At 40.6% G+C, this 10716-nt stretch overlaps 1 protein-coding gene across 1 annotated transcript in view; it reads right to left on the reverse strand.

The window, feature by feature from the left end:
* SLC45A2 (solute carrier family 45, member 2) overlaps positions 1–9480 on the reverse strand; it is a 14170-nt gene extending 4690 nt beyond the window's left edge. Inside the window, exons 1-4 of the mRNA XM_010178720.1 lie at positions 9042–9480; positions 7830–8006; positions 4760–5085; positions 841–984 (exon numbers count right to left, since the gene is read on the reverse strand). Coding sequence (XP_010177022.1) covers positions 841–984; positions 4760–5085; positions 7830–8006; positions 9042–9480 — 1086 coding nt within the window. The remainder of the gene's footprint in view (positions 1–840; positions 985–4759; positions 5086–7829; positions 8007–9041) is intronic.
* Between the last annotated feature and the right edge of the window lie 1236 nt (positions 9481–10716).

Here is a 10716-nt window from a genome sequence, read left to right on the forward strand (position 1 = left end):
TATCTACAATTAATTTTGTTGTTTTTCTCTTTCAGGTTTACCCCAACACACTCATTCTTCCACCCAGTAACTGTCTTATTCTGTTCCTTATCTAGGCAAGCAAAACTTTTTATTTCAGCTGTTCATATACAGGAAATAAAAAACTCCCTCTCACCTACAGAGATGAAAAAAGGCAAGAAAATGGGAATACTGTGTGCAAACCACAAAAAAGTGGCAATGGGAGGATTTGTGCCAGGAGCACACTTGCACACTGAAGAAAGGAGGCAGACAGGATTGTATAGGCAAGGACCTACAGTCTCACTGCCTGGGAATGGCATGGAAAAGAGAGTGCTGGGTATCACAAAGGCAAATAATTGCTGGCAGAAGGGACTCAGGGGAAGGATTAAAGGACTATAGCAGGGACAGCCAAATTCAAGGAGACAAGAGTGTTCAGTGACCCAGGGAGGCTGCAATGCAAGTGAACAGCCTTGTGCCAACCGTGCCCATGCTCCATGACAACTGCAGCCAAGCAACATCAGCATCACTTTGGTTTGGAAACATGGCCATTGCAGAGTGGCTACAAAGCCAAAGCAGAGGATGGATGTGTTTGGAACAGCTCTGAGAGCTTCATTTGGAACAGCTAAATAGGCACAATGAGCCTTACAAATACTCAAAGGTTTTCCCCAAAGGTCCATCAAGCTGGCTTAGAACAAGCGTTGGTTTACAAAGCTCTTGTTGAGCCATCCAGACACAACTGGCTCTGCCATCACTGCAATTTCTTCAGGATTATAACACCATCTAATTTCTTGTTGATGGAGGAAGAGATGCTATGAAGAAAAAGAGAGGATTTTACACTTTTACCTGTCCCATGAAATCGGTGAAGAAGAGCATGTTGGACAGGAAAGCCATCCATCCAAAGAGGTGGCTCACACACAGATAGCGATAGTGGGGTGGCATGCTTAGAAGTGCCTTCATGAGTGATTTAAAGGTCATCTGCCTTTGATCCTGAAAGCAAGTATGTAAAAATAATATTGTATTATTGCCCTGGAAGCTAATAAAACAGCTGACAGCAAGTGAAGAAGGTCTCAGCATCTTTTCATTGTTAAACTTCCGAAGTTTTTTATTTTTTGCTAGGAAGTGTTGCTTCAGTGCTGAATGTCCTTCAATATATACATTTGATTTGTAAAGCCACTGCCTAATAAAGTCATGTGAAAGATTCACAGAGACTGTGGGAGAGCTGGGGTATATCAGCAAGGATGTAAAATTTCATGGTGTTTATTATTATTATAGGATTATTATTTACTCATAGAACCAAGTGAAATTTTTCTGCCAAAACAGATTTAGTGGAGTTTGTTTGTTTGTTTGTTTGTTTTTTAAAAAAAAAGAAGCAAAAAGAATTTCTTTATGGAGACAATCAGCTTTACATTGAAAACCTAAAGCTGCCACAGAAAAAACAGAACTCAAAATACTTCCTGAGAATTAAAGTGTACCAGTTGCGCAATATGGCACCTCTGAGACCTTGCTGTCATTCCCTTCTCTGTGCTATGTTCCCTAGAAAACGTCACCTCTTCTGGTGTATTGCAAGGTTTCCACTACAGACTGTCCTCTGCTCGGTGAAGCAGGAAGAGGCTGTGGTAGGTCACAGGAGATGCAGCACCACTCAAAATCCTAGCACCCAGAGAACGTGTGCTCCAGCAGCTGAACACCTCATCCCATGGGAGAAATAACTCGTTTCAAAACCTGGTGCTGGTTAACAAATCTCACTGATGGAGGGGGGGAAATCTCTCACCACCTTCAGTGCTTGGTTTATCTCCCTGCTCCTTGTCTGAGTCCTGTGCCCAAAAACTTTCTCTCAGTTGCTTTTCCAGTCACATTCATCAGATCATTTGTATGACTTGAATTTTTTTTAGTACTGTAGTTATGGCTGATGCCGGGCATTTGCGACACACAAATCCTACTGCTTTAAAGCTCCTGTATGGTTCCTTGCTTTTAAAATAGTAAGGATATTATTTTGTCTGTTTACAACAGAACACTTCCAATTTTCTCTAGTGATGTTTGGAGGCAGCAGTGTTGGGAGAGATGGCAAGGGAAGCTGTATGGTCATGAAATGTGGAAGAAATATAAATGTTATGTTCATTACTGCAAAGCTGAATTTTCTCTTCAATCTGCTGTAAGACAATGACATTTTTTCCTTCCTTCAATGTTCTACTTATTTTTCACATTTCTGCTTTCCTCTGAACTAGGTTATGCTGCCAGCTACTCTACGAATAATCACCACATATAAAGTTGGAAAATACTTTGCTCCAGTGGGAGGTTTTTAATCCTCGTAAGAATGCCAAAATTCAAGTTGCTGACATTCACCTTGAACTGCATATTGTTCAAATCCCTTGGAATTTCTCTTGGCATCACTGTCTCTTTTACACAGGGTAAGCTTTCTATTCTTCTAAAGTTATAAAAAACAACCCAAAAAAATCCACATTGACTCATTAGTGTTATTTCAAGGATAATTACTATCGTTTTCCTTGGCTTATTTAGTTTGTTCAACTCTTCCACACAGTTCTTTAAAACAGCCTTTCCAATCAAAGTGTTAACATAAGGTCAGGGAACTACAAAGGACACTGCTGTAGCTACAAACAATAATTTGACAGCTAGATACAAATGCTCGTTTTCTATTTAGATATTTTACAGAGCCGAAATGGAAACTGCGATGTTTAATGCACACATACAACACACAAACCCCACACTAATTTAGACAGCATGCTGAAGTTTGGCTCTGTTTAAGTGCCTTATCCTTCAAAAGCTCAATCATTTTCTCTGTAAAATCACTACAGCTCAAGGCCTAAAATGATTCATACGGATATAGAGGAACCAATATGACTTGGGTTTTGTGGCAGTGGATCCTGAGTTATTTGGCACCAAACTAAAGAGCAAAAGATGAATCACTTTGGATGTCTGTTCATACTGGTCATAACAGGTCAAATCTCATTAATAATCACAGTAGCTATTAGCATGGAAGAGCACAGTCCTGAATTTAAAAGATACAGGGCCATGGTGCCTGCAGCAAAAAAAAATAAGAGACACAGAAAAACAGAAAGCCAAACCATTTCTTCAAGGAAGCAATTACAGTAATGGATGAACCCAGAAAACATGTGCCACAAGAGACAGACCATTGAGGCAGCGAGTGTCTAGGATTTATATAGGCACATCAAAGGCACATCAAAGAAATATGAGACAGTTCAAAGCACTGTAAGCCTCTGAAAGGCTGTCCGAATAAAAATGTGGAGAGGACGGCAATGGCACCAACTTGCCCACAGTGGCTGCCAGAGCTTCACCCCGTTACTGATTCAGGGGCATTAGGTCTTGCCAAGGCAGAGGCTACCCCAATCCAGTGTGCATTTCTTACTTTCACTGCATCTGCTCACTCTTCTTCTTTTACCTTCCTTGCTTCAAAGCCCACATGGGCCAACCAGGCAATGGCACTCAGCATTTCTGACAATTTGGAGGATGCTCAGAGTGAGCAGTGCCAGTGAAAGATGCTGGTGGCTCATGCTGGCTAATGGTGGGGAAACAGGGGCAGCACCGCACTGTGCTTGCCATGTTCTCCTGACAAACTGCTGCCTGCTGTCCCTCTCTGTGCTTGCCTGGCATTCTCATCAGGTGGTGTTCATCTTTTATTCTACCTTTGTGTTTTATCCAGTGTAATAATATTTTTCTTCAGGTTAGGTATGCCAAGTGCTATTATAATGCAAATGAAAAATAGTAAAAGATAATAAGTCTCTTTTATTTGTAGCTTAAACATGAATTTAGTTATAATCATCTGCGCATTCTCAGTATTTTTTACCTGATGTATCAAAATCTGTATCAGAGATACATACAGATAACACAAAGAGATCAGAAGTGAAATTTAATCAACAAGCAACTGTTTCATCACTTATTGTTACATTAGGAGTCAAATATATGCATTAGTCTTTGCTTCCCTAGGGCACCATGAGAGTGCAGCGAGGATTCCTAGCACTAAAAGTCATCAACAGACCAGTAAAAACTAATATCCGTTCCCAAGACCATTCTAGAAGTGTGTTCTCCACATATTTTTCAGGTAGATTCACCTTTTCCTAGTTGCCTTAGATTGAAGCAATCTCTCATAAAATGCAGCAGAAAGAAAATAACAGTGATGATTTGAGAGTGCTCGCTATTCTCTCCCACCTAAACATTCTGCCAAAGACACAGCTACAGCATCACTTCAAAGTAAAACTAAAAATCCAGAAGTGAATTGTAGAAACAGCCATTTTAAACACATTAGGACTGTCAATTAATCCTCAATGAAATGTAGAGCAGCAGCATAACTGGAATAGTACCAGACCAGGGAACAAAGACTTCATGTGTACTATGTATGTAAGTGTGTGGACTTCAATGGAAGTTGCAGATTTATACCAAAGATCAATGTTTTGTACTCCTTGTCCACAATGTGATATTAATTCTGTCAGGACTAAAGCACAAAATGTACTTGAGGAGGGTATCAGGAGACTGACACAGCAGAAACCTGAACCTGGCTCTCCCTGACCCCTGCCAGTTGTTCTAAGCATCAGGACTACTCCATCTCATCCCTCTTGCTGTGAATACCTTATAAATAAAAAAATATAAAAGCAAGCAGGCTTTCTCTGTATCCTAGTGGAGGACCCTTTTTCTGTGTGTGTGAAAGGGCTCCATTTCAAATAGCCAGCGTTAGCTAATTAAAGGGTCTCCAAAGATGCAATGATACGAGTTGCATCTCTGCACTTACCTCTGTAGGTGACGTAATGGTGCATTTCCCTGGTTTAGTTGCAGCCTTTATTTCAGTACATGTTGATTTTAAGTAACCGTTCTTGATTTCCTCCTCTATGGAGCTATATTTATAGGATTCAGTCACTTCCAACAAGAATTTTGTCTCTTCATTTTCATATCTGAGAGGGACTTCAGGAATGCTGCGCAGATGTACAGTAAGGCAGATTAGGAAAACCAAGGCTGCGAAGAAGAAAATCACCTGGAATTCCGATGCCAAGGAATGTGCCAGTACAGTTTTACCCCAGTCCATAGCACCTGTCAGGTAACCTAGGGCTCCTCCCAAACCTATGGCAGTGGAAAAAAGGAGAAAAAAGATCTACTGGTATTGATAAAACAAACAGACAGTACACAATACTCTCAACATGTAGTGTCCTCCATAAATGACTGAATGATCAGGTATTAATCACAAGAAACAGGAATACTGAGCTAATCACATACATGAGCAGTTACCAAAACATCGCTTGAAAAATCTCAGCTCTGGGGGACAGAGGTCTCCAAAAAATGCCTGAACATAGAGTAACATGGGCCTTCATCTATTTCATTGATTCTCTGAGGCTTTATTTTCTTTGAAACACTGACTTACACAAAATAAATTTATACTGACATTTATGAGTTTTTAAAAACTTCACAGAAAGAACTTTTAAAAATTATATGGAGAATACATATAGTTTTGACTTTGTAAAAGGTATTTTGTACAGCCGAATCTAAACAGAAATACAGTCCCCACATGAAAATTAAAAAAAAAAAAAAAGAAAAAAAAGAAAAAAAAAAAGAGGAAAAAACTCCAGACATTGTCTTTTAGTTACCAAAATCCCAATACCTCACCACTCAGAAAAGAAATCAAAAAGGATCAAATAACACAGGATGGTCAGATCCTGTGTAATTCTGTTTACTGGTTTTCTCAGAAAAGTTAGAATAAAAAGTAAAATGAGAATGCTACCTTATGTCTTGAAGTTAGTAAAATGAGCACGCAGTCAATTTTTTTTTAATGTCTTTGTTTTGTTATAGTGCATAAGGTTCTAGAAGGACAAAGAAGTGCACAGTTATGTACACCAAAAGTAACAGAGGTGACAGGATCTACATTTGCTTGACCTACAAAACATGGAATTTCTGTTTCAATCTGGGCTTTCTGTACTTTTTTCCCTCTTGGGTCTGACTATGGCTCTCATTCATTGTGTCCTACTGCATCCTTGCTTGTTCTCATGAAGAACAATTAAGCTGTTAAGGACTTTTTGAAGAAAATCTATGCTAAATGTTTGCACAGACTAAATGTTTGATATTTGAGGTTGTCTTTGCATACTGCTTTGATCAAAAGTAATAATGACATTGAAATGCAGTCCAAGTGTTGTGTGTTGGATATGTGCACTCATCCTTCTGCTTGTCTCAGTGGTCACAACTTTTGTAACTGCAAAGGTAACCTTAAACTGAAGACAAAATGGAGAGCAAAATCCTTGGAGATATTTAGTATAAAAAGAAGGAACTAAATAGGGCAAACAAAAAATATCTGAAACAGAAGCTGGAAAAGAAATGCTAGAAAAGAAAAGCTAGAAAAGATTGCTGTCTCTGTCTAATAGGGATAGAACAGGAATGATAAATGTAAATTGTAGGGAATTGTATGGAATGGATGATAAGATTGGATTTTAGGGAAAACTGTCTTAACACCAAGGCCAGTAAAGTGCTGGAACAGACTGCTTTGGGAGGGCTGCAGATCCCCTATCAAGGGAGTATTTTAAGAACAGGCAAGGTAATTGCCCACCAGGAAGGGTTAAGATACCAATGATCTTGCTATAGACAGCACAGGGTGCTGGACCAAATAATGCAGAAAACCTGTTCCAGTCTTAGTTGATGTGATTTGTGCCACATCCCTTTTCACAGCTCAGTACACAAATTAATCAGCTGAATCTGTAGCTCCAAATTTGGGAATCAAGCCTTTTTAGTATCATCCAAGGAAAAACTGCAAGCAGAGCTCTGCTGAAGGCAAGAATATCCATAGATGTTCACTCCCTTGCCTGTCCAAACAAGTGATGGTTAAAAATTTTATCTGCCAGTTTTTAATGGATAATACTGATTTCATTCCCATGCAGCTTTAAGGTTGTCTTGTAGTCTGTGAACCTGGACACAGCTACTTCATATGCCCCAAATCAGACCCTTTTCAATAGCTGCTACATCTCCCTCCTCAACTGCACTGAATCTGTGTGCCTCTGCTCTTGGTACGGCTCAGCACCCACAAAAATCTGCATCAAAAAAAGAGATGGCACAACTTCTCATCTCGTCCGCTCTTTGTGTAGTCCTTTCACAGCGACTGCTCTCAGACACGGCTGGAAGCTCCTGATTCACATCGCAGGTACACAGCCTTTTGTGTCTTCCTGAGCATCTTCGGAACACAGGGCTCATGTAGTACAAGTTTTCTTCTGTACAGAAGGTTCCCTTCTGTAACTCAGCATAATTTAAAACATGTATAAAAGAAAATTAAGCTTTTCATTTGCAAGAGCCTGGACTGAACCACTTGGACCTATTTTGTAGAAGTTATGAAGCTCTGAATTTCACATAGAACTCCTATTTCTATACAAGAAGAGAGCACATGTTGGAGTGTGGCTGAAGAATGGAAATGAAATATACTGGTTTGTGCAGCTCTTGCTCTGTCACATGCTGAGTAAAAAATGTTATTTTTATGTGCCATCACAAAGAAACAAGTTACCTCCTTCAATTTTTGCTTCACTAAAAACTTGAAAAGTATCAGAACAAGCTGAATAAACACTAATTCACTTTTTAAATTCATTAATTGCTCTTACATGGTTTTGCTGCTGTAAATGTTTATGCCTGCAGCATTCTGTAGCAGAACCCTTGCAACAGCAATCACAAGCTGCTGTTCTCTGGAGTAGTGAAAACCCAGCAAGAAAAGACTCGTGACCGAAGTGCAGGATCAGATGATCAGTTCATTCAAGATTAGAAAAACAGTGAGAATAAAATCCATGCAATTACCTTTCCCTCCTTCGGAAGGTAGGAAGGAAAAGAAGGGATCTGAGTACCTGTAAAGAGGGCGTGGTAATGCAGACCCTTCTCTTTATCCTCATGAGAGCAGACATCAAATAAATACGCTTTGATGGGGCCATCAATAAAATCAGCTGCAAAATCAAAAAGCACTACTCCCAGCATGGTAATGACTATTGCCCACGTCCGCTGCTTGTCTCTCCCACTGATGAAAGCTACAAAAAGAAAAACACCCTCATTCTGACAGCAACAGTGCCACGTTCTACAAAACCACATTTTCTCTCCCGATACCTCCAGATCTAAACAATGCTTAGTTGTGCAAGAGAGCAGAGATACCAGAATCACATCAGAGAAGCAGGATAACTCTGTGTAGCACTGAGCTGTGCTATGTTGACCAACTGCCTTGACTCAGCACAAGCTCAGGGTACTCCAGGCTCCACAATCAAGAGCATCACTAGCATTAATCTACTCCTTTGCACCTCCACAGCATGCTCTGGTAGCCTAATACACATGCATTTTATAAGACTTTGTTTTATTGTTTGTTTCCCACTCCCACTGTCTAAGATAATCAAGAGTTGACTGTAACATCTCTTTCTGGCCAAATGAATACAAGTATATTCAACAGCAATGACATCCAGGAAGAGAATAAATCCATAAAAACACACTCCTCCCCCTCTGCCAAATTCTAGTGGCAGCAACATTCCATCAAGACTTTAAGAAGTTACATTTCAAGCTGAAATAGAACAGTATCTAGGGAAGTCGCTCCTATTTGGTTTTGCACATTCCAGGTGCAACATAGTTTCCAAGGAGTAGCGGATTTCTTTTATTCACCAGCATAACACATTCCCAAATCAAGCCAGTGCTGCAATAATTTAAGATACGTATTTTGAATGCTAATCCATCTAAAATGGGGATTAACAGATACTCACTTTGGGTGTGCATTATGTCACACAAACAATATTAATCATTTAACTTTAAGGTAGATTTTAGTTCGTAAAAACTTCTCTGGGCCTAAGCAGTGCTTTACTTATATGAACTGATCAGGCAACCACACCAGCATAAAACATTCTGTAATCACATGCACAAACTGCAGAACACTATGTACAGGGTACAAAACATGCAGCTAAGTAACATGGTACCCAAATTCAACAGCCCATTTTAGCAGGGAAAAAAGGAACCCCTCTTTTCTTTCCGATTCAAAAGGCTAGGATGAGTTTTGTCTGCCAGCGCAACGTGTGCCCCTCACTCACCTGAGATCATCACGTCCCCATTGAGGTACAAAGCCATGCCTAACAGCATTACGATGCCCAGACCCAGAATGTAAGGTCTCCTCCTGCCCCAGCTACAGGTGCAGTGATCACTGGCTGAACCTACCACGGGCTGCAGCACGAAGCCAAGGATAGGGCTGATGAGCCACACCAGGCTGTATAGGTTCTTGGGCAGCCCTACACTCAGCAGCACCGGCGTGACAAAGGCGGCCTCCACGGCATAGCAGAACTCCCGGCCGAACATGGCCATGCTGTGCATGATCAGCCGTCCCACCGCTCGCTTGCTTGGCACCACTGCCCCAGTCCTCGTCACAGATTGCAGCAAAGCCTCCTCTTTCTCTCTGGTGCTGTTCATGTCGGCCTTGGCCACATCAGAAGATTGTGGCAGAGTCCCATAGAAACTCTCTTTTGTTAAGGTCATCGTTCCGGCTATGCGCGGTGCTCCGGCAAGTCGGTGCTGCCTGCCCTGGCTGACATGGAGTCCTGATCATATGCTGGGTGGGAGGGACTCACATACTTTCATGGCTCTGTGATCACAAGTTATGAAAGGAAGGGGGCGGGGAAGCCTGTGTTAACATTAGCAGATCTGAGATCTTGGGCATCTGCAAAGCTCCCACCTATCCGCAACTAAAGAATTACTGTTTAAGCACAAAACACACATACGATGGGAACACACATCACATGGGCAAGGTGCAGGATTAGCCTGGCACAAAGCTATTCCTCTTGTTGCTGTAAGACAGCAAAGATACCAAGAACCTAGATGCCTCATCTTCCTTCAGCAAACACCACAAGCACCAAAGTGCCAATTTCCTGATGATCTAATGGGGTGGGGGGGAAATCTGTAGTATGTATCCAGAAAAGCATTTCAATGCACTTCATGAAGATAAGTGAACCTACCTATTGCCCTAGAGTGTTAGTGGCAGATGAAAAACTTGACAGAAGTCTGTCAAACAGCAACTGGTGAATATTTTTTTGTATCTGCTGTGTGCCACCCTCAATATCACAGATAATTTTCTTGTTTTCTGTAAAACAAAGGGTATCAGGATCCCTTAGAGTTTTTTTAAAACAGTCTGACTTGACAAGAGAAGCCCTTAAAGGAAATCTGTAGTGACATGCCAAACCATACCTTTCAGGTTAGCCACCAGAGTGAGGCAGCTGAACCAACCTATGCTGAAGTTAACATGAGTTTTTAAATGTACTTCAATGATTTTGGGATCAAAACTTATGTGCACTGGAGATTACATATAACAACGTTTACTGTTCTCCAACATGATCAGATGCATCTGGGACTAAACAAATTGTAAAATCTTACTGTAAAGGTGTATAATATTCAGCAATTTACATTAGAGTGAGTATCAGCTGGAAACTTAAGATGCTTTTGCTGACTGTTTATCTAACTTGTCAGGACTGACTAGATAATTCTTGCTTTCAGGCAGGTGTTTATGTGTTACAATGCAAAAGGGTTTTTTATAGTAATAATGCTGATATTTTTAGCATGACACACGTAAAATGAGCTGAAGTACACCTCAGCTTTGGAAGTCTTTGTAAGCAACAAACAAATCTTCAGCGAGTTAAACACTGACAAAATTACCAAAAAACCCAGCTGCTCACATCCCAACTCCTGACATGTTGTACTAAAGAAAACTGTTTGTTTTTT

This window comes from Mesitornis unicolor, unplaced genomic scaffold, assembly GCF_000695765.1.
Source record: "Mesitornis unicolor isolate BGI_N332 unplaced genomic scaffold, ASM69576v1 scaffold24252, whole genome shotgun sequence".
NCBI classification, from domain to species: domain Eukaryota; kingdom Metazoa; phylum Chordata; class Aves; order Mesitornithiformes; family Mesitornithidae; genus Mesitornis; species Mesitornis unicolor.